The following is a 26641-nucleotide window of genomic DNA, read 5'->3' as shown; positions in this document are numbered from 1 at the left end:
CTGCTCCCAAGGGCAGTGGACACCAGCCACATACACCTCTCATCAGGGTCACAGCCCTCCCTCGGATCTGGTGGTGGGAGGTGGGCAGGGGATTGGGATCTGAATCCTGAGGTTCAGTCCCTGTCCCATTCTGGAGATGCCTGATGGGGCTGGGAGGTGGTATCTTGGGCCTGGGAGCAGGAACATCTTCTAAGGTCTGCTCCGTCCTGGCTGTGAGAGAATATGGCTAGTCTCTGATTGTCCCTGAGGAAAGAAGGAACAGCTGGAGTTGCCAGACCAGCTCTGAGCTGCTTCACTAGCCCTGCCTCTGACAGGAGTGCATTCTGCCCCTCCCCTCAGCCAGCAACCCCCCACCTGGGGTCCCGCCCATGTCCGTGATGACTCACCACGCAGCCCTGCTTCAGGAGGCTCTGGCTCTGGGGAGACAGACTCAAGAAGCCATTGAGTGGCCAGGGCAGCCAGCAGCAGGGGAGCAGGGGTGGTGCCCTTAGAGATGCTTCCCACATTGGGTTCTGAAAGGTGAGGGCAGCAGCTCGATGCTCGGGAACAAATCCTGGGCAGAGGCTAAAGGAAGCTGGAGAGGGTGAAGGCGAACAGTTCACGGCTGGGGTGTGGCTTAGGGGCTGCTGTGGACAGAGGCAGGAGGGACAGCCCTGGAACAGCACCAGGCCTGACTTCGCCTAATGGTGGAGACTGCCTCACTCATTCAGTAAACGCTGAGCACGCAGTGTGCCTGTGCTGGGCTAGGTGCTGGGGATGCATCCGTGATGCATCTGTGAACCACACCAACACAGACCCCTGTCCTTGTGGGAGTGACAAAATAGAGGTAGATGTACACTAGATGCAAAGACCAAGATGCCAGATGACAGAAACAAGCCCGGCCAAGCCAGTGCCAACCCAGACTGTAAAGACATCCTTCCCTCACCTCTAATGGGTAGAGAATGGAGAGGAGAGAGTGAGGTGGTAGCACTGGAAAGGTGACGTGGTAAATTCACGCAGTGAAGAATGAGGTGGACACAGAAGTAGAGGAGTCCCAGGTGTTCATGGCCATGGTGGGGGAGGCCAGGCTGGAGAGAAGATTCAGGTGTTGGTCAATAAAATGATGGGCTGGGTGCGGTGGCTCACTCCTGTAATTCCAGCACTTTGGGAGGCTGAGGCAGGTGGATCACTTGAGGGCAAGAGTTTGAGACCTACCTGGCCAACGTGCTGAAACCCTGCCTCTACTAAAAATACAAAAATTAGCTGGACAGGCTGAGCGCAGTGGCTCAGCCTCTAATCCCAGCACTTTGGGAGGCCAAGGCAGGCGGATCACAAGGTCAGGGAATTAGAGACCAGCCTGACCAATGTGGTGAACCCCATCTCTACTGAAAATACAAAAATTGGCCGGGTATGGTGGTGCCTGCTTGTAATCCCAGCTACTCAGGAGGCTGAGGCAGGAGAATCACTTGAACCCGGGAGATGGAGGTTGCAGTGAGCCGAAATCACGCCACTGCACTCCAACCTAGGCGACAGAGCGAGACTCCATCTCAAAAAAAAAATTAGCTAGGTTTGGTGGTGCACATCTGTAGTCCCAGCTGCTTGGGCAGCTGAAACACAAGAATCACTTGACCCCAGGAGGTTGCAATGAGCGGAGACTGCGCCACTGAACTCCAGCGTGGGTGACAGAGCAAGACTCTGTCTCAAAAAAAAAAGTTGCCACAATAAGATAATGGTGCTCAGCAAAGGGAGAGCAGGAAAGGAGAAAGGAGCTGTGGCCTGTCCCCCATACCTGTGACTTCCTGCACCTGTGACCTCCCCCACACACGTGACCATGCATACCTCTGAGCTACCCCACCCACACCCAACACACACAGGTGATCCAGACCACACCACTGTGACCTTTCCCACTTAGCTATGACCCCTGCATACCTGTAACCCCTCCCATGTGTGACCCCACACCACTGTTACCTTCTCCAAATAGCTGTGACTCCTCCACAACTGCGACCTTTCCTGCACAGCTGTGACCAGTACCCATCGAGCTGTGACCCCCTCCATATAAACCTTTATGAACCTCCATTTCTTCCCCCAGAGGACCTAAAAGACAGTCCTAGGGAAAGTGCAACTCAGGGAGAGCCAGCACTGTCCTGTGGGGAAGACAGGGAGTGTGTAGGAGTAAAGTAATGGGGAGTGATGCGGCTCAGAGGTCTGAAGTGTTGCACAGCCAGAGACAGCAGGCCGGACTGGACCATCAAGCTGATGGGCCCCAGACACATGCACGCACACACACCACTTGAACCAATCCTACTGGACCAGCCCAGTAGGAGCAGGCCTGTGGGCAGGGCCCTGGGGTGGAAGAGGGTTTCAGGCACCCTCGGCTTCTTCCTGTGGTTCCACCATTAGAGCTTCTCCCTTGGACTGAGGCCAGCTGGAGAATGCTGGCCTGGTGGTTGCCTGGATCGTGCCAACTGCAGCACTAGGTTTCTGGGGGGCACCAGGAGGTGGCATGAATCCTCGAGGAGAGGGGCCGGGGGCTGCCTTGATGTTCTGTTCCCTCAGCCCTCAAGAGTTGTGCCAGGCTCTCTGGTCCTACATGGTCATCACTCTGGGACCCTGCTTCCTGAACAGGATCAGCAGCCACCACTTCTGGGGCTTGATCCTGTGTACAAGTCTCATGCTGTCCCCAGCACCCTGGGCCCTTCTTTCCCTCAGCCCTGTCAGCTTTTCTATCCCAGGCAGCCTGGAGGACCAAGCCCAGATGGTAGTTAACTGTGAGTTTCACTGCTTCAGTGGCCACCGTGCCAGGGGTGGCCTGGCTGCAGTGGCTCAGTCTCAGACTTGACTCAGATCCAGGCAGCACTTTCACTTGGGCAGGGACATGGTGTTTCCTTCACCCCACTCTGGCAGGCAAGTCTGGGCCCAAGCACGTAGCAGGTGTCAATAACCAGCTTCTGAATCAGCTGTGAACCCACAAAATCTGAGAAAGGTCTCAGTTAACTTAGAAAGTTTATTTTGCCGAGGTTGAGGACTTGCCGGTGACACAGCCTCAGGAAGTACTGACGACAAGTGCCCAGGGCAGTTGGGGCACATCTTGGCTTTATACATTTTAGGGAGACATGAGACATTAATCATTATGTAAGAAGCACATTAGTTCCAGAAAGAAAGGGGGAGACTGCTCAAATCAAGGCTCCCAGGCTCAAAGCACTGGGGGCTTCCAGGTCACAGATAGGTGAGAGACAGATGGTTGCATTCTTTTGAGTTTCTGGTAAGTCTTTCCAAAGGAGGCAATCAGAATATGCATCCATCTTTGTGAGCAAAAGGATGACCTTAATAGAATGGGAGGCAGATTTGCCCTGAGCAGTTCCTAGCTTGAAGAGGCCCAGGATACTTTCCTTTCACATTTACCCCATTTTCTTTTTAAAAATCTTTTGGAGAAAGCATTTTGCAAGAAAATGAGTATCTGGCCGGGCGCGGTGGCTCACGCCTGTAATCCCAGCACTTTGGGAGGCCGAGACGGGCGGATCACGAGGTCAGGAGATCGAGACCATCCTGGCTAACACGGTGAAACCCCGTCTCTACTAAAAAATACAAAAAACTAGCCGGGCGAGGTGGCGGGCGCCTATAGTCCCAGCTACTCGGGAGGCTGAGGCAGGAGAATGGCGTGAACCCGGGAGGCGGAGCTTGCAGTGAGCTGAGATCCGGCCACCGCACTCCAGCCTGGGTGACAGAGCGAGACTCCGTCTCAAAAAAAAAAAAAAAAAAAAGAAAATGAGTATCTGGTCTCAGGTTTCATCTGATCTCTCATTGCTAGATAGGTAGGTCCTGAAAACTCATTTTTAGCAGGTTGTAAAGTCTCATGCAGTGAAGAGAAAAATAGGGAGGAGGAAGGGAGAAAAAAAAACAGCAAAAGAACAATCCAAGGCCTGGCGGGGTGGGTCGTGCTTGTAATCCCAGCAATTTGGGAGGCCAAGGCGGGCAGATCACCTGCAGTCAGCAGTTCGAGAACAGCATGACCAACATGGAGAAACTCCATCTGTACTGAAAATACAAAAAACTAGCTGGGCATAGTGGCTCATGCCTGTAATCCCAGCTACTCGGGAGGCTGAGACAGGAGAATCACTTGAACCCAGGAGGTGGAGGTTGCAGCGAGCTGAGATCCTGCCATTGCACTCCACCCTGGGCAACAAGAGTGAAACTCTGTCTCCAAAAAAAAATCCTGGAAAAATATAGGCCACGTTACTCTGAAGTCCATACATTGGTAGGCAGGTATGAAAGTGGCTTATGTATGTAAACAGGTTACTGTTACTTTCTTCTGAAGTGTAAGTTGTCTGGCTTTAGTTCACACGCGTTTAAGAAACCACAGCTAGGGCCGGCTGCGGTGGCTTACGCCTGTACTCCCAGCACTTTGGGAGGCTGAGGCGGCCGGATCACAAGGTCAGGAGTTCGAGACCAGCCTGGTCAATATGGTGAAACCCATCTCTACTAAAAATACAAAAATTAGCCAGGCATGGTAGCAAGCGCCTGTAGTCCCAGCTACTTGGGAGGCTGAGGCAGGAGAATCGCTTGAACCTAGGAGGCGTAGGTTGCAGTGAGCTGAGATTGCGCCACTGCACTCCAGCCTGGGTGACAAAGGGAGACTCCACCTCAAAAAAAAAAAAAAGAAAGAAACCACAGCTTAGTTTTCAGTGACTCCAAATTAGGAAAATGAAAAAAAAAAAGAAAGAAAAAAATTGAAAACTTTATTTTGAAGACTTGTAGCCAAGAAAAATTCAGTCCAAACTGTAGAAAATCATAAAAATTGGAAACAAAAAAAAAAACAGTTGGCCGGGCGCGGTGGCTCAAGCCTGTAATCCCAGCACTTTGGGAGGCCGAGATGGGCGGATCACGAGGTCAGGAGATCGAGACCATGCTGGCTAACACGGTGAAACCCCGTCTCTACTAAAAAATACAAAAAATTAGCCGGGCGAGGTGGCGGGCGCCTGTGGTCCCAGCTACTCGGGAGGCTGAGGCGGGAGAATGGCCTGAACCCAGGAGGCGGAGCTTGCAGTGAGCTGAGATCCGGCCACTGCACTCCAGCCCGGGCGACAGAGCGAGACTCCGTCTCAAAAAAAAAAACAGTTAAGACTAGAATCTAACAACAGGTGTACATTCGTTTTGAAACATAATTTTATTCTCTCCAATTTCCCATTTTACTAAAGACAAATCATGATATGACTTGTTTGCTTATTATACTTGGCCTAAATATTTGTATACAGTGCAGCAAGAATAATTTATTTTGTTCCATAAGAGGAATCTCAGATAAGACTTTTTAAAGCCCTGCCCAGCCATGGATTTGTGCCATCAAATACCCATGAGTTGGGTGGAATTTCCTGTCCTTTCAAGTTGCAACGTAAACAGATAAACCTGGGGCCTCTGCGCCTGTCAGAAAGTGACATCCTTTTTTTTTTCTTTTTTTTTTTAGATGGAGATTCGCTCTTGTTGCCCAGGCTGGAGTGCAATGGTGCAATCTCGGCTCACTGCAACCTCCGCCTCCTGGGTTCAAGCTATTCTACTGCCTCAGCCTCCCGAGTACCTGAGATTACAGGCACCCACCACCACGCCCAGATAATTTTTTGTATTTTTAGTAGAGACAGGGTTTCACCATGTTGGCCAGGCTAGTCTTGAACTCCTGACCTCAGGTGATCTGCCCACTTTGGCCTCCCAAAGTGCTGGGATTACAAGCATGAGCCACAGCTCCTGGCCCCAGAAAGTGACATTCTTTACTTACTAGAGGTAAGAAACCCTGTACAGGGACTGTGTACACAAAATAGGAGGCCAGTTTTCCCAAGGGCTTTATTGGCTCCGTAAGTTAAGTTTGATTCCTTAAATGAAAGCACACCATTCCAGTCAAAGTCTTGGTCAAATAACGGATTCCTCCAACTGTGTCCTGTTACAAATGAAAACAGATTCTTTTTTTTTTTTTTTTTTTTTTTTGAGGTGGAATCTTGCTTTGTTGCCCAGGCTGGAGTGCAATGGTGCAATCTCGGCTTACTGCAACCTCCGTTTCCCAGGTTCAAGCAATTCTCCTGCCTCAGCCTTCCGAGTAGCTGGGATTACAGGCATGTGCCACCATGCCCAGCTAATTTTTGTGTTTTTAGTAGAGATGGGGTTTTGCCATGTTGGCCAGGCTGGTCTCGAACTACCAACCTCAGGTGATTCACCCACCTTGGCCTCCGAAAGTGCTGGGATTACAGGAGTAAGCCACCATGTCAGGTGAAAACAGATTCTTATTGCAGTTATGCAAATAACTGTATTGCCATAAGTTAAGAATACTCACACATAGTTTCCAAATTCTGGAGAAGTCAGGTAGAGAAACAAATATGCTCCAAATTTTGTTCATAGGAGTATACTAAATTGTTAAAAGCTGTCGGCCGGGCACGGTGGCTCAAGCCTGTAATCCCAGCACTTTGGGAGGCCGAGACGGGCGGATCACGAGGTCAGGAAATCGAGACCATCCTGGCTAATACGGTGAAACCCCGTCTCTACTAAAAAATACAAAAAACTAGCCGGGCGAGGTGGCGGGCGCCTGTAGTCCCAGCTACTCGGGAGGCTGAGGCAGGAGAATGGTGTAAACCCGGGAGGCGGAGCTTGCTGTGAGCTGAGATCCGGCCACTGCACTCCAGCCTGGGCGACAGAGCGAGACTCCATCTCAAAAAAAAAAAAAAAAAAAAAAAAAAAGCTGTCGGCTGGGCACGGTGGCTCACGCCTGTAATCCCAGCACTTTGGGATGCCGAGGCGGGCAGATCACGAGGTCAGGAGTTCGAGAACATCCTGAACAACATGCTGAAACGCTGTCTCTACTAAAAATTAAAAAATTAGCTAGGTGTAGTAGCGTGCACCTGTAATCCCAGCTACTCGGGAGGCTGGGGCAGGAGAATCGCTTGAACCCGGGAGCCAGAGGTTGCAGTGAGCCGAGATCGTGCCATTGCACTCCAGTCTGAGCAACAGAGTGAGACTTCGTCTAAAACAAAATTAGGCCAGGCGCGGTGGCTCATGCCTGTAATCCCCACACTTTGGGAGGCCGAGGCAGGCAGATCACAAGGTCGGATCACAAGGTCAGGAGATCGAGACCATCCTGGCTTACACAGTGAAACCCCGTCTCTACTAAAAATACAAAAAAATTAGCCGGGTGCGGTGGCGGTCGCCTGTAGTCCCAGCTACTCAGGAGGCTGAGGCAGAAGAATGGCGTGAACTCGGGAGGCAGAGCTTGCAGTGAGCCGAGATCGTGCCACTGCACTCCACCCTGGGCGACAGACCGAGACTCCATCTCAAAAAAATAAAAAAAATTTAAAACGCTGTCAATAGCTCAACAGAAAAGTGTTTTTTGTTTTTTGAGACAGAGTTTTGCTCTTGTTGCCCAGGCTGGAATGCAATGGCGCAATCTTGGTTCACTGCAATCTCTGCCTCCTGGGTTCAAGTGATTCTCCTGCCTCAACCTCCCGAGTAGCTGGGATTACAGGCATATGCCACCACGCCTGGGTAATATTTTTGCATTTTCAGTAGACACGGGGTTTCTCCATGTTGGTCAGGCTGGTCTTAAACTCGCATCCTCAGGTGATCTGCCCACCTCAGCCTCCCAAAGTGCTGGGATTACAGGCGTGAGCCATCGCGCCTGACCTGTTTTGTTTTGTTTTTTGAGACGGAGTCATGCTCTGTTGCCAGGCTGGAGTAAAGTGGCATGATCTCGGCTCACTGCAATTTCCACCTCCTGGGTTCAAGTAATTCTCATGCCTCAGCCTCCCGAGTAGCTGGGATTACAGGCATGCGCCACTACACCAAGCTAATTTTTGTATTTTTTCTTTTTTTTTTTTTTGAGACGGAGTCTCGCTCTGTCACCCAGGCTAGAGTGCTGGAGTGCAGTAGTGCAATATCTGCTCACTGTAAGCTCCGCCACCCGGGTACACGCCATGCCATTCTCCTGCCTCAGCCTCCAGAGTAGGTGGGACTACAGGCGCCTGCCACTATGCCCGGCTAATTTTTTGTATTTTTTAGTAGAGATGGGGTTTTACTGTGTTAGCCAGGATGGTCTTGATCTCCTGACCTTGTGATCCACCCGCCTTGGCCTCTCTGAGTGCTGGGATTACAGGCGTGAGCCACCGCGCCTGGCCTAATTTTTGTATTTTTAGTAGAGATGGGTTTTACCATGTTGGCCAGGATGGTCTCGATCCTCTGACCTCGTGATCCGCCCGCCTTGGCCTCCCAAAGTGCTGGGATTACAGGCATGAGCCACTGTGCCTGGCAGGATTAGCAAACATTTTAAGCAAAAAGTCAAAGAGATTGGTTCATTCCATGCAGTTAATTCCTGTTCTGCTTGATACTCATGAACATTTTAGCTCTCCATGAGTCCTGAAAGTTTTTCCTGTATTCTGATGTCACAGTCTCCAAAGTTATCAGAAACCTGCATTTAAGAGCACCTTTTGGAGTTTTGTTTTGTTTTTTTTTTTTTTTTTTTTTTTTTTTGAGACGGAGTCTCGCTCTGCCGCCCAGGCTGGAGTGCAGTGGCCGGATCTCAGCTCACTGCAAGCTCCGCCTCCCGGGTTCACGCCATTCTCCTGCCTCAGCCTCCCGAGTAGTTGGGACTACAGGCGCCCACCACCTCGCCCGGCTAGTTTTTTGTATTTTTAGTAGAGACAGGGTTTCACCGGGTTAGCCAGGATGGTCTCGATCTCCTGACTTCGTGATCCGCCCGTCTCGGCCTCCCAAAGTGCTGGGATTACAGGCTTGAGCCACCGCGCCCGGCCGCCTTTTGGAGTTTTATAGCTGATTACAAAGCCACCTTCTAAACAGGACCAAAACAAGACAACAGTTGTCGATGGATGAAAAAAAAGTTTTAAGGCAGCCATCGTCAAAAGAAAAAATTGAGGAGGAAATTTGCTACCTCTATGGCACACAATAATTTTAACATAATTATGATTATTATTGATAATGTACACTAAGTTAGAATTACAAGAGTTTCCCATAATTTTGGAACACATACCAATAACATATTTATACAAATACAGCTCAAAGAAAACCAAACACTATTTCTTTTTTTTTTTTTTTTTTTTTTTTTTTTTTTTTTTTTGAGACGGAGTCTCGCTCTGCCGCCCAGGCTGGAGTGCAGTGGCCGGATCTCGGCTCACTGCAAGCTCCGCCTCCCGGGTTCACGCCATTCTCCTGCCTCAGCCTCCCGAGTAGCTGGGACTACAGGCGCCCGCCACCGCGCCCGGCTAGTTTTTTGTATTTTTTAGTAGAGACGGGGTTTCACTGTGTTAGCCAGGATGGTCTCGATCTCCTGACCTCGTGATCCGCCCGTCTCGGCCTCCCAAAGTGCTGGGATTACAGGCTTGAGCCACCGCGCCCGGCCTTTTTTTTTTTTTTTTTTTGAGACGGAGTCTCGCTCTGTTGCCCAAGCTGGAGTGCAGTGGCGCGATCTCCACTCACTGCAAGCTCCACCTCCCAGGTTCACGCCATTCTCCTGCCTCAGCCTCCTGAGTAGCTGGGACTACAGGCACCCGCCACCACACCCAGCTAAATTTTTGCATTTGTAGTAGAGATGGGGTTTTACCATGTTAGCCAGGATGGTCTCAATCTCCTCACCTCGTGATCTGACTGTCTCGGCCTCCCAAAGTGCTGGCATTACAGGCGTGAGCCACCACGTCCCGCACCAAACACTATTTCATATTTGACAATGCTTCCTGTATAATTTTTATACCAAATAAGCCAGATTATGTCTTTTTTTTGGACTTTAGGGAACTTGATGTCTTAAAGGATTAGTTAGGTTGGAAAAAGACATAATTTACAATTGGATTTTGGAAAGTTTGTCAAATATAAAAGGTTTAAAACCCTTGATACTACAAAGTAGGATTACAGGTAATTGTGAAGTCATTTATTTAACCACAGTGTTAACTCAAGGATTTCAAAAAAAGCAAAACTCTTCATTCTCTGATAGAGGAGATTTATTTTCTAAATGAGAAACCCTAGTAAAAACAGCACAAAGCCAATTAAATTTGTTTTTCAAAATTTTGTAAACAATATGAAATTTAATCTTGGTTATAAAATATAACTTCCATAAGCCTTTTAAAACCTTTATAACTTTTATTAAGGAGCTTGTTAATGCCTCAAGAAAACCTTGTTAATCTGGACCAGGAGCAGTGGCTCATGCCTGTAATCCCAGCACTTTGGGAGGCCAAGGTGGGCAGATCACCTGAGGTCGGGAGTTCAAGACCAGCCTGCCCAACATGGAGAAACCCCGGCTCTACTAAAAATACAAAATTAGCCAGACACAGTGGCACATGCCTGTAATCGCAGCTACTAAGGAGGCTAAGGCAGGAGAATCGCTTGAACCCGGGAGGTGAAGGTTGCAGTGAGCCGAGATCGTGCCATTGCACTCCAGCCTGGGCAACAAGAGTAAAACTCCATCTCAAAAAAAAAAAAAAATTTGGACAGGCATGGTGGCTCATGCCTGTAATCACAGCATTTTGGCAGGTCAAGGTGGGCGGATCACAAGGTCAGGAGTTCCAGACCAGCCTGAACTACATGGTGAAACCCCATCTCTACTAAAAATACAAAAATTAGCTGGGTGTGGTGGTGACATCTATAATCCCAGCTATTCAAGAGGCTGAGGCAGAGGAATCACTTGAACCCAGGAGGCGGAGGTTGCAGTGAGCTGAGATCGTACCACTGCCACTGCACTCCAGCCTGGGCGACACAGCAAGACTCCATCTCAAAAAAAAAAAAAAAAAAATTATCTCAGTATTTTTTTCCTTAGCAAACCAAAGCTTAATAATTATATGACAACTTGGCCTCACATGGTGGCTCACGCCTGTAATCCTAGCATTTTGGGAGGCTGAGGTGGGAGGATCATCTGAGGTCATGAGTTCAAGACCAGCCAAGCCAATATGGCGAAACCCCATGTCTACTAAAAATACAAAAATTAGCCAGGTGTGGTGGCACATGCCTGTAATCCCAGCTACTGGGGAGGCTGAGGCAGGAGAATCACTTGAACCCAGGAGGCAGAGGTTGCAGTGAGTGAAGATTGTACCACAGCACTCCAGCCTGGGCCACAGAGCAAGACTCTACCCTGAAAAAAAAAAGTATATGACAACTTGATTATATAAAAGTTTTTGGGGCCGGGCGCAGTGGCTCAAGCCTGTAATCTCAGCACTTTGGGAGGCCAAGACAAGCGGATCACAAGGTCAGGAGATCGAGACCATCCTGGCTAACACAGTGAAACACCGTCTCTACTAAAAAATACAAAAAACTAGCCAGGTGAGGTGGCGGGCGCCTATAGTCCCAGCTACTCGGGAGGCTGAGGCAGGAGAATGGCGTAAACCCGGGAGGCGGAGCTTGCAGTGAGCTGAGATCCGGTCACTGCACTCCAGCCTGGGCGACAGAGCAAGACTCCATCTCAAAAAAAAAAGTTTTTGGGTTTTTGACCCGGCTTGGTGGCTCACACCTGTAATCCCAGCACTTCTGGAGGCCGAGGCAGGTGGATCACGAGGTCAGGAGATCGAGACCATCTTGGCTAACATGGTGAAACCCCATCTCTACTAAAAATACAAAAAAATTAGCCAGGCGTGGTGGCAGGTGCCTGTAGTCCCAGCTACTCAGGAGGCTGAGGCAAGAGAATGGCGTGAACCTGGGAGGCGGAGCTTGTAGTGAGCCGAGATCTGGCCACTGCACTCCAGCCTGGGTGACAGAGCGAGACTCTGTCTCAAAAAAAAAAATGTTTTTGGGTTTTTTGTGACTTACAGTGACTGTTCATGACATGGTTGGACTTTCCTATTTGTTCTGAACATCCCTCCTTCTTATTTACTTATTTTGTTTTATTATTTTATTTATTTATTTTTTTGAGACCGAGTCTCGCTCTGTCACCCAGGCTGGAGTGCAGTGGCATGATCTCAGCTCACTGCAACCTCTGCCTCCCAGGTTCAAGTTATTCTCCTGCCTCAGCCTCCTGAATAGCTGGGATTACAGGCACACGCCACCATGCCTGGCTAATTTTTGTATTTTTAGTAGACAGGGTTTCGCCATGTTGGCCAGGTTAGTTTCAAACTCCTGACCTCAAATGATCCTCCCGCCTTGGTCTCCCAAAGTGCTAGGATTATAGGTGTGAGCCACTGCACCCGGCTTATTTTTTTTTCTAGCAGAATCTTACTCTGTCACCCAGGCTAGAGGGCAGTAGCACAATCTCAGTTCACTGCAACCTTCGCCTTCTGAGTTTAAGTGATTCACCTGCCTCAGCCTCCTGAATAGCTGGGATTACAGGTGTGGGCCACCATGCCTGGATAATTTTTGTGTTTTTGTTGTTGTTGTTGTTGTTGTTTTTGAGATGGAGTCTTGCTCTGTCACCAAGGCTGGAGTGCAGTAGCGTGATCTCAGCTCACTGCAACCCCCACCTCCCAGGTTGAAGCAATTCTTCTGCCTCAGCCTCCTGAGTAGCTGGGATTACAGGCACCTGCCACCACGCCGTGCTAATTTTTGTATTTTTAGTAGAGATAGGTTTCACCATGTTGGCCAAGTTGGTCTCAAACTCCCCACTTCAGGTGACCCACCCACCTCGGCCTCCCATAGTGTTGGGATTACTGGTGTGAGCCACCGCTCCCAGCCAAAAAAAAATTTTTTTAATCTTTTTTTTTTTTTTTTTTTGAGATGGAGTCTCGCTCTGTCACCCAGGCTGGAGTGCAGTGGCCAGATCTCAGCTCACTGCAGGCTCCGCCTCCCGGGTTTACGCCATTCTCCTGCCTCAGCCTCCCAAGTAGCTGGGACTACAGGCACCCGCCAACTCGCCCAGCTAGTTTTTTGTATTTTTTAGTAGAGACGGGGTTTCACCGTGTTAGCCAGGATCGTCTCAATCTCCTAGACCTTGTGATCCGCCCGTCTCGGCCTCCCAAAGTGCTGGGATTACAGGCTTGAGCCACCGCGCCCGGCCTTTTTTAATCTTTTTTTTGAGACAGTCTCGCTCTGTCACCCAGGCTGGAGTGCAGTGGCGTGATCTCGGCTCACTGCAAGCTCCGCCTCCCGGGTTCACGCCATTCTCCTGTGTCAGCCTCCCTAGTAGCTGGGACTACAGGTGCCTGCCATCACGCCCAGCTAATTTTTGTATTTTTAGTAGAGATGGGGTTTCACCGTGTTAGCCAAGATGGTCTCGATCTCCTGACCTCATGATCCACCCACCTCGGCGTCCCAAAGCGCTGGGATTACAAGCGTGAGCCACCTCACCCAGCCAAAGTATACGATTTCTGAGCGCTGTAAGTGTAAGCAGAAATTAACACCAGCTGGCTGTTAAATGCTAACTTTAGTCATTTAAAGGAAATTGCAAGGCAGAATCCCAATCCAGTTTCTTACCTAGTGATGATCTCAGGCTGTAGACTGCTCTCTACCATCCTAGAAGTAGGAAAAAATAATAATAATTTCCCTGTTGGAAGTGAGCTTGAACTCCATAAAGGAGTTACCTGCCTTCCGTCATCATGGAAGCAGGAAAACTTGCCTTCCTTTTGGGAGCAAGTAAAACTCCAAAAAAAAAAAAAGTTGTACAGCAAAATAAACTTTAGATCTCAACCAAATTTTGAGAGATCAAGGATTCTCTGGAGGGGGTGCTCCCAGACTTCAGCAAATCGTCCTGTTGGTTTGAGCCATAAAGTTAGCTCGTGCTGGTACCTAGCATAGATAGGCAATTAGTCAAAGGTCAAGGACATCTCCACTCAGAATCCATCCATAGCTACCAAATGTGAACCCAGAAAATCTGAGACAGCTCTCAGTTAATTTTAGAAAGTTTATTTTGCTGAGGTTGAGGATGCATCCGAGACACAGCCTCAGGAAGTCCTGACGACATGTGCCCAAGGTGGTCCGGGCATGGCTTGGTTTTATACATTTTAGGGACATATGAGACATCTATCAATACATAAGAAGTACATTAGCCAGGTGTTGTGGCTCATGCCTGTAATCCCAGCACTTTGGGAGGCCGAGGCGGGCAGATCACAAGGTCAGGAGTTCAAGGCCAGTTGGCCAATATGGTAAAACCCTGTCTCTACAAGAAATACAAAAATTAGCTGGATGTGGTGGCATGCACCTGTAGTCCCAGCTACTCTGGAGGCTGAGGCAGGAGAATCTCTTGAACCGAGGAGGCAGAGGTTGCAGTGAGCCAAGATCACGCCACTGCACTCCAGCCTGGTTGCAGAGCGAGACTATGTCTCAGAAAAACAAAAAAGAAGTACATAAGCTCTCTCCAGAGAGGTGGAGACAGCTCAAAGCAAGGCCACCCACTGGGGGCTTCCAGGTCACAGGCAGGTGAGAGATAGATGGTTGCATTCTTTGGAGTTTCTGGTAAGTCTTTCCAAAAGAGGCAATGAAGGCAATCATAATATGCATCTATGTCTGTAAGCAAAAGGATGACTTGAATAGAATGGAAGGCAGATTTGCTCTGAGCGGTTCCCAGCTTGAAGGGGCCCAAGATATTTCCCTTTCACACATGGAATAAGTGAAACCACAAATGAATGAACAAGCATGTGCTCACTGACAGCTCATACACATGGTCACACAAACACAGGGTCTCATGCTCACAAGACAGCAGGGCTCACACACACCCAGTCCCAGGCACTGGGTTCCACACTCACACCTACTTGCCACTGGAATTTGTGCAGAGGCTCAGATGGTCACTAAACAGGGCTTCACAAAGACAGTCACTGACCCAGCACATATACAAAGGGTGATGACACAGCCCTGACTTCATGAACATAGTGCCTTTCAGAAACAGGTCCCTACAACAGGGATGACTTATCCACTAAGCACAATAGACCCAAGGCCTAGGGCCACAGTAATTTCAGGGGCCCACAAAAATGTTTTTTTTAATCAGAAGAATAATATAAATATAAATATATTAATAATTAATATATAATAGTGTAACCCAGACATGACCTCCTGGGCTCAAGCAATCCTCCTGCCTCAGTGTCCCAAGTAGCTGGGACTACAGGTACACACCACCACGCCCAGCTAATTTTTAATTTTTTTGTAGAGATGGGGTCTTGCTACGTTGCCTAGGCTGGTCTCGAACTCCTGGGCTCAAGTAATTCTCCCACCTCAGCCTCCCAAAGTGCTAAGATTATAGCCATATCTATATATATATATAGATAGATAGATAGATATGTTGTTGTTGTTGTTGTTGTTAGACGGAGTCGCTCTCTGTCACCCAGGCTGGAATACAGTAGCACAGTGGCACGGTCTTGGCTCACTGCAACCTCTGCCTCCCGGGTTCAAGCGATTCCCCTGCTTCAGCCTCCCAAGTAGCTGGGATTACAGGCGCCTGCCACCACGCCCGGCTAATTTTTTGTATTTTTAGTAGAGGCGGGGTTTCACCATGTTAGCCAGGATGGTCTCAATCTCCTGACCTCGTGAGTGATCCGCCAACTCGGCCTCCCAAAGTGCTCAGATTATAGGCGTGAGCCACCACGCCCGGCAGGCCTGGCCATATTTTTAAATATTTTTTTTAAGGAGGCAAAAGGATCCATGAAGGTAAAGTGCCTAGGGCCCATCAATGTCAGATGTAAGAACACTCCCTGAGCACAAGACATGGAGGAACCCAGTCTCCAGTGTCACAAACAGGCCTGCCCAGCAGGGTCTGCCCCCGCCCACCCCCTCCAGCCCCGGTAACATCACAACGCCCTGCCCTAGTGCTGACAGCGTGGGAGGGGCCACTGCTGGCCCAGCCCCACCCCCAACCAAGAACCCTTTGCCGGGGATTACAGAGGTAGCCCTGATGCCTGGCCTGGCCTGGCCTGGCTTCCCAATCCAAGGCCCGCCCCTTGGCCCGCCCCTGGCCTGGGCGGGGTGACCCCCTACAAAAGCTCAGAATTTCCAGCAGCCGCTCCTTCCTCCAGGAGTCACTGGTGCTGCTGGGGTAGAATCTAGCCAGGCCCTGCTTAGGCCCCCATCCTGGGGTCAGGAAATTTGGAGGATGAGGCCCTTCAGCCCCAAGGTCAGCAGGGACGAGCGGGCAGACTGGCGGGTGTACAGGAGGGCTGGGTTGACCTGTCCTTGGTCACTGAGGCCATTGGATCTTCCTCCAATGGCTGCCAGGATTTCTGGTGGAAGAGACAGGAAGTCCTCCTCCCCTTGGTGGGGTCAGCCTGGGGGCTGAGGGCCTGGCTGTCAGCCACTCTTCCCAGAACAGATGTCATGGCCTCAGTGGCTCATGGGGAAGCAGGGGTGGGCGAGCTTAGGCTAGAGCAAGTCCTGTGGGAGATGGCAGAGGCCTGGTCAGAGAGGCAACTCGGATGTGCCCTCCAGTGGCCATACTCGCCTCCATGCGTCTCCTCTGCCCTCCCGGAGCCCTGCAGGTCAATGTTTAACAGAGACCAGAGCAGCGGTGGATTAATGTGCAAGGGCTCAGCCCCCTAGCCCTGAGCAGTGGGGGATGAGAGACTTTGCAACCTGTTCTCAGCTCTGCCTCCCCTGGCCAGGTTGTCCTCGACCACTCCCGTGCCATGGCAGCCCACCTGCTTCCCATCTGCACCCTCTTCCTGACCTTACTTGATATGGCCCAAGGCTCTAGGGGCCCCTTGCTACCCAACCGGCCCTTCGCCACCGTCTGGAATGCAAACACCCAGTGGTGCTTGGAGAGGCACAGCGTGGACGTGGATGTCAGTATCTTCGATGTGGTAGCCAACCCAGGGCAGACCTTCCGTGGCCCTGACATGACAATTTTCTATAGCTCTCAGCTGGGCACCTATCCCTACTACACGCCCACTGGGGAGCCTGTGTTTGGTGGTCTGCCCCAGAATGCCAGCCTGATTGCCCACCTGGCCCGCACATTCCAGGACATCCTGGCTGCCATACCTGCTCCTGACTTCTCAGGGCTGGCAGTCATCGACTGGGAGGCATGGCGCCCACGCTGGGCCTTCAACTGGGACACCAAGGACATTTACCGGCAGCGCTCACGGGCTCTGGTACAGGCGCAGCACCCTGATTGGCCAGTTACTCAGGTGGAGGCAGTAGCCCAGGACCAGTTCCAGGGAGCTGCACGGGCCTGGATGGCAGGCACCCTCCAGCTGGGGCGGGCACTGCGTCCTCGCGGCCTCTGGGGCTTCTATGGCTTCCCTGACTGCTACAACTATGACTTTCTAAGCCCTAACTACACCGGCCAGTGCCCATCAGGCATCCGTGCCCAAAATGACCAGCTAGGGTGGCTGTGGGGCCAGAGTCGTGCCCTCTACCCCAGCATCTACATGCCCGCAGTGCTGGAGGGCACAGGGAAGTCACAGATGTATGTGCAGCACCGTGTGGCTGAGGCATTCCGTGTGGCTGTGGCTGCTGGTGACCCCAATCTGCCAGTGCTGCCCTATGTCCAGATCTTCTATGACATGACAAACCACTTTCTGCCCCTGGTAAGTCTTCTGTAACCTGCCCACCTTGTCAACCTGCCTTGTCAGATATTAGGTCCAGCCTTGGGGTACTTTAGCCTTGGGACATTTTCTTTTTTTCTTTTTTTTTTTTTTTTTTTGAGACAGAGTCTCGCTCTGTCGCCCTGGCTGGAGTGCAGTGGCATGACCTCGGCTCATTGCAAGCTCTGCCTCCCGGGTTCACGCCATTCTCCTGCCTCAGCCTCCCGAGTAGCTGGCACTACAGGCGCCCGCCACCACACCCGGCTAATTTTTTGTATTTTTAGTAGAGACGGGGTTTCACTGTATTAGCCAGGATGGTCTCTATCTCCTGACCTCATGATCCGCGCGCCTCAGCCTCCGAAAGTGCTGGGATTACAGGCATGAGCCACCGTGCCCGGCCCCCAACCTTGGGACATTTTCATCCATTCATTCTTTTTTTTTTTTTTTTTTTGAGACAGAGTCTTGCTCTGTCACCCAGGCTGGGGTACCAGGGGAAGATCTCAGCTCCTGCAACCTCCACCTCCCAGGTTCAAGCGATTCTCCTGCCTCAGCCTCCCGGGTAGCTGGGATTACAGTCATGCCACCAACATGCCTGGCTAATTTTTGTATTTTTAGCAGAAATGGGGTTTCACCATGTTGGCCAGGCTGGTCTCGAACTCCTGACCTCAGGTGATCCTCCCACCTCAGCCTCCCAAAATGCTGGGACTACAGGTATGAGCCACCATGCCTGGTGCATGGGCACATCAATTGAGTGCGTACTTTGTGCCAAGTTCTGTGCCAGGCACAGGCAATTCAACATTTATTGGAATTCATAGGCTAGAGGAGGAAGCAGTTTGCCTCTGGTCCCGTGGCCAGAGCAGCCCCAGGTGAAGGTCATGAATTATTTGCCCCATCCAATGGTGTTCCAGCAGTCTGCCACAGGGTGGGAAGGAGTCCCCACAGAACTGTGCTGTCTCCTTCCCAGGATGAGCTGGAGCACAGCCTGGGGGAGAGTGCGGCCCAGGGGGCAGCTGGAGTGGTGCTCTGGGTGAGCTGGGAAAATACAAGAACCAAGGTGAGCTTAGGCCTGGCATGAGGGTGGGGGTGGGGAAGAGGTGGGGTCATTAAGCTGACTGGGTAGACCCTGACTTACCCTTTCTACCTGCAAAGTCCTGGCTGACCAGCAGGTGAGTGTCTCAGTGCCCTAGGAGGGTCCATACATGACCAAGGTGTCCCTGACGCTCTCCTCCCCTCCCACCTAGGAATCATGTCAGGCCATCAAGGAGTATATGGACACTACCCTGGGGCCCTTCATCCTGAATGTGACCAGTGGGGCACTTCTCTGCAGTCAAGCCCTGTGCTCCAGCCATGGCCGCTGTGTCCGCCGCCCCAGCCACCCTAAAGCCCTCCTCATTCTTAACCCTGCCAGTTTCTCCATCCAGCTCACGCCTGATGGTGGACCCCTGAGCCTGCGGGGTGCCCTCTCACTTGAAGATCAGGCACAGATGGCCGTGGAGTTCAAATGTCGATGCTACCCTGGCTGGCAGGGACCGTGGTGTGAGCAGAAGAGCATGTGGTGATTGGCCACACATTGAGTTGCGCACCTTGAGAACCTAATGCACTCTGGGTCTGGCCAGGGCTTCCTCAAATACAGGCACAGTCATATAAGTCATGGTCACAGTGAAGAGTACACTCAGCCACTGTCACGGGCATATTCCCTGCACATGCATACTTACAGACTAGAACAGTGGCATAAGGAGTTTGAACTACAGCAGACACCATTCATTTCATGTCCATATGCATCCACTTGGCAAGGTCATAGACAATTCCTCCAGAGACACTGAGCCAGTCTTTGAACTGCAGCAATCATAAAGGCTGACATTCACTGAGTGCCTACTCTTTGCCAATCGCCGTGCTAAGCATTTTATGTGGACTTATTCATTCTTCACAATGAGACTATAAGGAAACTGAGTCACTCACAGTGAGGGTAAACACGTTGCCCAAGGTTGCACAGCACGAAAAGGGAGAAGTTGAGATTCAAACCCAGGCTGTCTAGCTCTGGGGGTACAGCCCTTGCACTCCTACTGAGTTTATGGTAACCAGCCCTGCACGACCCCTGAGTCTGCTGAGAGGCACCAGCCCAGCAAATAAAGCAGTCATGATTTACCTAGCTGTTTATTGAGCGCCTAAAATGTCCAGGCCCCGGTATCCAAAGGGCACAGGAAAGGCTTGTCACTCTCACCAGATTTGACGTCAGTCTAAGAGCGGCTGCTTCCCAGGGTGGGGCCCAAATTTCAGGAGGAAGCCCCACCGGATCTGACCGTTTCCAAGCTGTCCTGGGGTGGGAGGCAGGCGGGAACTGAAGCTGGACCGGTCCGAGCCTGGGGCGGGGCTGGCAGAGGCGGAGTCAACTGAAGGCGGGGCCTGCGCCTGGCTGAAGTGGTGACGTGTTGGGCCGGGGCAGGGCCTGGAAGAAGCCAAATCGAGGCGGGACCTAAGCTCTGACGCAAGGAGCAGGAGGCGGGGCCTGTATGGGGCCGAGTGGGGAGGAGGCGGACTCAAATGGAGATGGGGTGGAGCTCAGCAGGGGCGGAGCTCAGCTCAGCAGGGTGGAGACTGAGCCTGCGCCTGGTGGGTGTTGTGACGCGTAAACGAGGGGCGGGGCCTAAGCGGCGACGCGCGGGTGCCGGGACACCCCGGGAGACCTTGGAACCCCTTGGCGCGCCGCAGGACGCGACGGCTGCAGTACATCCGCCGCGCCGCTGGGGGCCAGCGCTGTCGGACCGAGGAGTCCGAGGTGGCGACTGAGTGAGATACCCAGCTGTGCGGAGCTAGGACGCGGAACATCCCGGAGGCCGGCTTCAACATGTCAGTACCGCACCCTTCCTATTTGCTGCCTGTAGGTCCACCCCGCGCGTGCGGTCCCCAAGTGGCCATGCCACCCTGCACGCCCTCCCCGCGTCAGTCGTTCGTTTCTAGAGCATGCCGAGCCACACCTGCCCACAGAGTCGAGCTCTCGAAGTCCCCATTCCCAAAAGCTCCACAGCCTGTTGTGACCCACTAGAAGGGAGGGGGAAACCGAGGCCCGGGAGAGACGGAGAAGCGACTCTCTGAGGACCCCGGAGCCCCGCCCCAGTGGGTGGGGTCGGCACTGAAGGGGTTAAGGCCGCGGGGAAGCCCGGGGCTCAGCCCTAGGGGCGGATCCTGGGGCTTCCTCCCTCCAGACCAAAGGGTGCTGCTGCTGCCGAGGTGGCTGATGCAGGTGAGGGGCTTATAGCCCTGTGAATGGGGTGGGAGGTGAGGGGAGTGGGGTGCCTGTTACTGACCAGTGTTTAATTGGCCTCAAGCTCAGGAGAGGTAGGGGAGCCAAGAGGCCCCCTCTGGAGCAGGTGAGTAGAAGGGGGGGGCCCAGCTGCCTGCCCACCACTAGAAAACCCCCAGCGTAGACCTGCCTGACAGCAGGACCTTGGTTAAGATGGGAAAACAGTAGGGTTTGGGCACAGGAGGCCTAGGCCCCCAACCTGGTGACCGTTGGACACCCTGTGTATATAGGAAGGAAGCTGTGGTCCTTATCTAGGGTGCCTGCGAAACTCAGGCCAGTGGGGAACCAAGCCTGCAGAGGCAATACTGCTGTGTGGCTGTGGACCAGGCCCAGTGCTGGTGCTGCTGGGGTCCCATCTGAGGGGACAGTTGGGTCTATATCCAAAGTGTCCTGAGATGGGCAGAGTTGGGAAGGGGGCCAGGGGCTCCAGGCAGGGAAGGCAGTCAAGACAGGCCAAAGCTCAGCCTGATGGGTGCATGAGTGGGGCCCCAGGATCCACTAAGGCCGTGGGCATAGCCCAGGTAGTTGAAAAGGCTGGGAGCTGGAGGAGACTCAGAACATAGGGAGAAGAAAGGGACAGGAAGACTCCTGGGGCAGTTTTTCCTATGGAGGGAACCTTGAGGTAGGTTTGAGCAGGGGGTGTAGTGTCTGCTTTGCATTTTCTATCCCATGCCCTAGTGGTGGACTGGGAGGACTACTGGAAGACAGAAGGCCAGCAGGTGGATTGGGTCGGCTGTTTTATAGACCTGGTGGTTACAGGCCCCCTGTGAGGGGAGGTCCTGAGGAAGACAAATTTGTAGTCAGAGCAGGCTGGGGCCAGGACTCCTAGGTTCTGTCCTAGCCTTAAGCAGCTCATCCATCACTCCCAGCCTCCCTCCAATGTGGGGTAGACACCTGGATCTATCTGCCCTGCTCTACAGGGGATGGGTCTCTTCCAGGTCACCTGTGCTATCAGGTGAGTGTGGGACAAAGTGCAGCCCACCACTCCCCAGTTCCAGTATGCATGGTCCCCCTCGCACTCTGTCAGCCTTTCCCTGCCCCAACCCCACCCTCCCTCCTGGCACAGCCCAGCATGGCTGTTATCTACAGGAGGAGAGCCACTGTGGTCTGAAGAGATGCCACTGCCTGGAGACTGGGGTCTTAACCTCCAGCCTGGCACTGAGCCACCTGCAACCTAGCAGCAGGTGACCTTGGCTCCCAGCCTGACTCAGCTGAACCTGGATCCTGTGCATAGGCAAGAGCTGACTCTGAGCCCTGGCCCAGCCAAGCTGACCCCTACACTAGACCCTACACACCGGATGGAGCTGATCCTGAGTACCAGCCCAGCTGAGCTGACTCTGGATCCTGCGTGCCAGCCAAAGCTGCCCCTGGATTCCACATGCCAACCAGAGATGACCTTCAATCCTGGCCCAACTGAGCTTACCGTGGATCCTGAACACCAGCCAGAGGAGACACCAGCTCCTAGCCTGGCTGAGTTGATCCTGGAGCCTGTGCACCGCCGACCCGAGCTCCTGGACGCTTGTGCTGACCTCATCAATGATCAGTGGCCCCGCAGCCGCGCCTCCCGCCTTCACTCCCTGGGCCAGTCCTCAGATGCCTTCCCCCTCTGCCTGATGCTGCTGAGCCCCCACCCCACATCTGAAGCAGCACCCATTGTGGTGGGCCATGCCCGCCTGTCACGGGTGCTGAACCAGCCCCAGAGCCTCTTAGTGGAGACAGTGGTGGTGGCCCGGGCGCTGAGGGGCCGTGGCTTTGGCCGCTGCCTCATGGAGGGCCTGGAGGTCTTTGCTCGGGCCCGGGGCTTCCGCAAGCTGCACCTCACCACCCATGACCAGGTGCACTTCTATACCCACCTGGGCTACCAGCTGGGCAAGCCTGTGCAGGGCCTGGTCTTCACCAGCAGACGGCTGCCTGCCACCCTGCTTAATGCCTTCCCCACAGGCCCCTCTCCCCGGCCACCCTGGAAGGCCCCAAACCTGACTGCCCAAGCTGCCCCAAGGGGTCCCAAGGGACTTCCATTGCCACCACCCCCTCCTCTACCTGAGTGCCTGACCACCTCACCCCCAGTTCCATCAGGGCCCCCTTCAAAAAGCCTGCTGGAGACACAATATCAAAATGTGAGGGGGCGCCCCATATTCTGGATGGAAAAAGACATCTGAGGCCATCCAGGGCAAGGAACTGTCTTTCTGGGTCAATAGACTGCCCTGGACAGTCTACAAGCCTCAGCCCACTGACCATACCTCAGCCCCCTAGCCCCTGGGGGGCAGCTTTAGTCTGGGCATGTTTCCTGGGTACCAGTGGGGCCAGGAGGTGGCTCTGGCTCAGAGCCGTCAGTGTGGCTGAATAAAGCCTCTGTTGGGTGTGGCTGTGACAGAGTTTATTTGTTGACCCCCCTACCCTCACCTCTCCCCTCTTCTGCAGGTCCCTTATCCCTGCAGAAGTCCCCAGATCCACCTTGGTCCTAAGGCCATTGATGGGAGGATGCCTGTCCTTCGCCTTTACCCCCCACCAGGCTCAGGAGACAGGGTGGCTGTTCTCTTCCCCATTCACTCACTCATTACCATTCACTGAGCGCCTACTGTGTGTCAAGCCCTGGACAGGACATAGGCAGTGGGTAACTAGACAAACAGGCATACAGTAGCAGGATCCATATGGCACAGGGGAGGTACACAGGCTTTGGGAACCCAAGTGACTTCACTCCACCTGGGGATCCAGGAGACCTCCCAGGGCAATGATGTCACAGCAGAGACCTGAGTGCTAGGTAGGAATTAAACCAGGCAGGTAAGGAGGTGGGAGCTGAGTGTTCTTGGAAGAAGGAACAAGGTGGACAGAGGAAAGAAGGGGACTTGTGACAGCCGTGGGAGGATACAGTGGTGTATTGACAAAGATGGGGAATATGGGAAGGAATGTACCCTCAGCTCACTGTAAAGCCCGCTTTGGTGTGCACCTGCCACTCGATGCCCGGGGCATCATAGCCAGCTTGTGGTGTGGCTGTTTTAAAAGGCCCACATGCTTTCCCCAGCTCTTCCTGTAAGGATGGAAAGGAGCTGGGGGAGCTTTCCTGGCTTTCCCTGCTGTGTGGAAAGTGTGGTCATAGCTATGGACTCTAAGCTCACATCCCCCTCTCTCCTGCAGGTTTCCATCCTTGGGGCATGACCACGCAACTAGGCCCAGCCCTGGTGCTGGGAGTGGCCCTGTGCCTGGGTTGTGGCCAGCCCCTGCCACAGGTCCCTGAACACCCCTTCTCTGTGCTGTGGAATGTACCCTCAGCACACTGTAAGGCCCGCTTTGGTGTGCACCTGCCACTCAATGCCCTGGGCATCATAGCCAACCGTGACCAGCATTTCCACGGTCAGAACATGACTATTTTCTACAAGAACCAACTCGGCCTCTATCCCTACTTTGGGCCCAGGGGCACAGCTCACAATGGGGGCATCCCCCAGGCTTTGCCCCTTGACCGCCACCTGGCACTGGCTGCCTACCAGATCCATCACAGCCTGAGACCCAGCTTTGCTGGCCCAGCAGTGCTGGATTGGGAGGAGTGGTGTCCACTCTGGGCTGGGAACTGGGGCCGCCGCCGGGCCTATCAGGCAGCCTCTTGGGCTTGGGCACAGCAGGTATTCCCTGACCTGGACCCTCAGGAGCAGCTCTACAAGGCCTATACTGGCTTTGAGCAGGCGGCCCGTGCACTGATGGAGGATACGCTGCGGATGGGCCAGGCACTGCGGCCCCATGGACTCTGGGGCTTCTATCGCTACCCAGCCTGCGGCAATGGCTGGCATAGTATGGCTTCCAACTATACCGGCCGCTGCCATGCAGCCACCCTGGCCCGCAACACTCAACTGCATTGGCTCTGGGCCGCCTCCAGTGCCCTCTTCCCCAGCATCTACCTCCCACCCAGGCTGCCGCCTGCCCACCACCAGGCCTTTGTCCGACATCGCCTGGAGGAGGCCTTCCGTGTGGCCCTTGTTGGGCACCGACATCCCCTGCCTGTCCTGGCCTATGTCCGCCTCACACACCGGAGATCTGGGAGGTTCCTGTCCCAGGTAAGTGGAAGCTGAGGTCTAGGGGTCTTAGTCAGGAGGTATGGCCCTGTTCTAGGAAGGTCCCAGGAGAAGATCTTGCCTAGGGGTTGGTCCTAATCTAGGGGTTCTGAGTGGAAGGCCCTGTCCTGGAGTACCTGATGAGGGAGGCATGGCTCTGCCCTGGAAGATGTTGAGGGGTAGGGAGGCCCAGCCTTTGGAGTGCTGGTCTAAGGGGAGATATTCTGAGTGGAAGGCCTGAGAAGTCACTCAGAGACTCGATACAAAGGGGCCCTACTCGGGCTGGGTGAGTGGCTCACACCTATAATCCCAGTACTTTGGGAGCCTGAGATGGAAGGATTCCTTGAGGCCAAGAGTTTGAGACCAGCCTAGGCAACAGTGAGACCCTAGTCTCTACCAAAAAAAAAAAAAAAAAAAAAAAAAAAAAATTGAGACAGAGTCTTGCTCTGTTGCCCAGGCTGGAGTGCAGTTGCACGATCTCAGCTCACTGCAGCCTCCACTTCCTGGTTCAAGTGATCCTCCCACCTAAGCCTCCTCCCGAGTAGCTGGACTACAGGTGCATACTACCACACCCACCAAATTTTTATATTTTTATAGAGATGGGATTTCGTCATGTTGCCCAGGCTGGTCTTGAACTCCTGGGCTCAAGTGATCCTCCTGCTTTTGCCTCCCAAAGTGTGGGATTACAGGTGTGAGCCACCGTGCTCAGCCTAAAAAATTATTAGCCAGGTGTTATGACATGTGCCTGTAGTACCAGCTACTTGGGAGGCTGAGGTGGGAGGATTACTTGATCCCAGGAGTTCAAGGCTGCAGTGAGCTATGATCATGCCACTGCACTCCAGCCTGGATGAGAGAGTAAAACCCTGCTTCTAAAACCAAACCAAACTAGAGGGGCCCTACTGTAGAGGTAGAATCACATTGTGACAGTGAACCAGAAGAGTTTCTTGAATGTGGATGTGGGCCCACATGGATCTGGCCAGCCCAGCCCTGGCTTAGCAGCTCTCTGTCTCCAGGATGACCTTGTGCAGACCATTGGTGTGAGTGCAGCGCTAGGGGCAGCCGGCGTGGTGCTCTGGGGGGATCTGAGCCTCTCCAGCTCTGAGGTGATCATTGCCCCTTTGAGCCTGCCATGTAGCACATGCTGGGGTCCCAGGGTGGGGGACGGCCATGTCAAGACTATAGAGCAGGCATACTGACACAACTCTTCCCTTCTCCTTAGGAGGAGTGCTGGCATCTCCATGACTACCTGGTGGACACCCTGGGACCCTATGTGATCAATGTGACCAGGGCAGCGATGGCCTGCAGTCACCAGCGGTGCCATGGTCACGGGCGTTGTGCCCGGCGAGATCCAGGACAGATGGAAGCCTTTCTACACCTGTGGCCAGACGGCAGCCTTGGAGATTGGAAATCCTTCAGCTGCCACTGTTACTGTGGCTGGGCTGGCCCCACCTGCCAGGAGCCCAGGCTTGGGCCTAAAGAAGCAATATAAAGCCAGGGCCCCTGCCACTGCCTCTTCTTTTCCCTGCTGCCACTTTTCCAGTCCTGGAGCTACTCTGTCCCACTCTTGCTCTATTCAGTTTACAGTCAACCCTCCCAAGCACACACCCCGCTTCCCTTGGAATCCCTGAGGGGTAGAAGGGGCCAGAAAAAACGCTTATAAAACCAGAGGCCCTCTGAGATCATGTGACTCCTCCATGGCAAGGAAGCAGTTCCAGGGAGAGTCAGGTTCCAGCTAGTTAGGGCTGCCAGCCTAGGGCTTTGTGCCTACACCTCACTAGGCCCATGGAGAGGTCACAGAAGATGGGCCGTGCACGGGCAGATGGGCCCCCAAAAATCTTGGCTAAGGTCGGTAAAGTGTTAAGCTGTTGTCTGCACTGTTTCATCATAAAGTCACTTTTTTCCACTGCCTGAGGTTTGGCTGT

The 26641-nt window shown here is 52.9% G+C and overlaps 3 protein-coding genes across 10 annotated transcripts; all 3 read left to right on the top strand.

The window, feature by feature from the left end:
- The first annotated feature begins 15200 nt into the window (after positions 1–15200).
- Positions 15201–19521, top strand: HYAL1 (hyaluronidase 1). 2 transcript variants are annotated; one of them, XM_050780897.1, is made up of 4 exons: positions 15203–15970; positions 16455–17378; positions 18340–18429; positions 18617–19521. In XM_050780897.1, the coding sequence occupies exons 1-4, from the start codon at positions 15950–15952 to the stop codon at positions 18932–18934; spliced, it is 1353 nt and encodes a 450-aa protein (XP_050636854.1). In that variant the 5' UTR covers positions 15203–15949; the 3' UTR covers positions 18935–19521. The 2 variants fall into 2 exon arrangements, with proteins under 2 accessions (XP_050636855.1, XP_050636854.1); XM_050780898.1 differs by lacking the exon at positions 18340–18429 and having other exon boundaries at positions 15201–15970.
- Positions 19522–20083: 562 nt separating this feature from the next.
- Positions 20084–26625, top strand: HYAL3 (hyaluronidase 3). 4 transcript variants are annotated; one of them, XM_050780917.1, is made up of 4 exons: positions 20084–20222; positions 23812–24722; positions 25733–25822; positions 25939–26625. In XM_050780917.1, the coding sequence occupies exons 2-4, from the start codon at positions 23829–23831 to the stop codon at positions 26206–26208; spliced, it is 1254 nt and encodes a 417-aa protein (XP_050636874.1). In that variant the 5' UTR covers positions 20084–20222; positions 23812–23828; the 3' UTR covers positions 26209–26625. The 4 variants fall into 4 exon arrangements, with proteins under 4 accessions (XP_050636874.1, XP_050636876.1, XP_050636875.1 ...); XM_050780918.1 differs by lacking the exon at positions 20084–20222 and adding an exon at positions 20558–20616; XM_050780919.1 differs by lacking the exon at positions 25733–25822.
- On the top strand, positions 20090–23037 carry NAA80 (N-alpha-acetyltransferase 80, NatH catalytic subunit). 4 transcript variants are annotated; one of them, XM_050780974.1, is made up of 2 exons: positions 20090–20222; positions 21911–23037. In XM_050780974.1, coding segments are annotated over exons 1-2 (927 nt in total). In that variant the 5' UTR covers positions 20090–20220; the 3' UTR covers positions 22836–23037. The 4 variants fall into 4 exon arrangements, with proteins under 4 accessions (XP_050636931.1, XP_050636934.1, XP_050636935.1 ...); XM_050780977.1 differs by having other exon boundaries at positions 20180–20253; positions 21766–23037; XM_050780978.1 differs by lacking the exon at positions 20090–20222 and adding an exon at positions 20525–20616.
- Positions 26626–26641: the final 16 nt, after the last annotated feature.

The sequence above is a fragment of the Macaca thibetana genome, chromosome 2, assembly GCF_024542745.1.
Source record: "Macaca thibetana thibetana isolate TM-01 chromosome 2, ASM2454274v1, whole genome shotgun sequence".
Taxonomy (NCBI): domain Eukaryota; kingdom Metazoa; phylum Chordata; class Mammalia; order Primates; family Cercopithecidae; genus Macaca; species Macaca thibetana.
The sequence above is the reverse complement of the archived record's forward strand: the minus strand, read 5'-3'. Positions and strand labels throughout refer to the sequence as shown.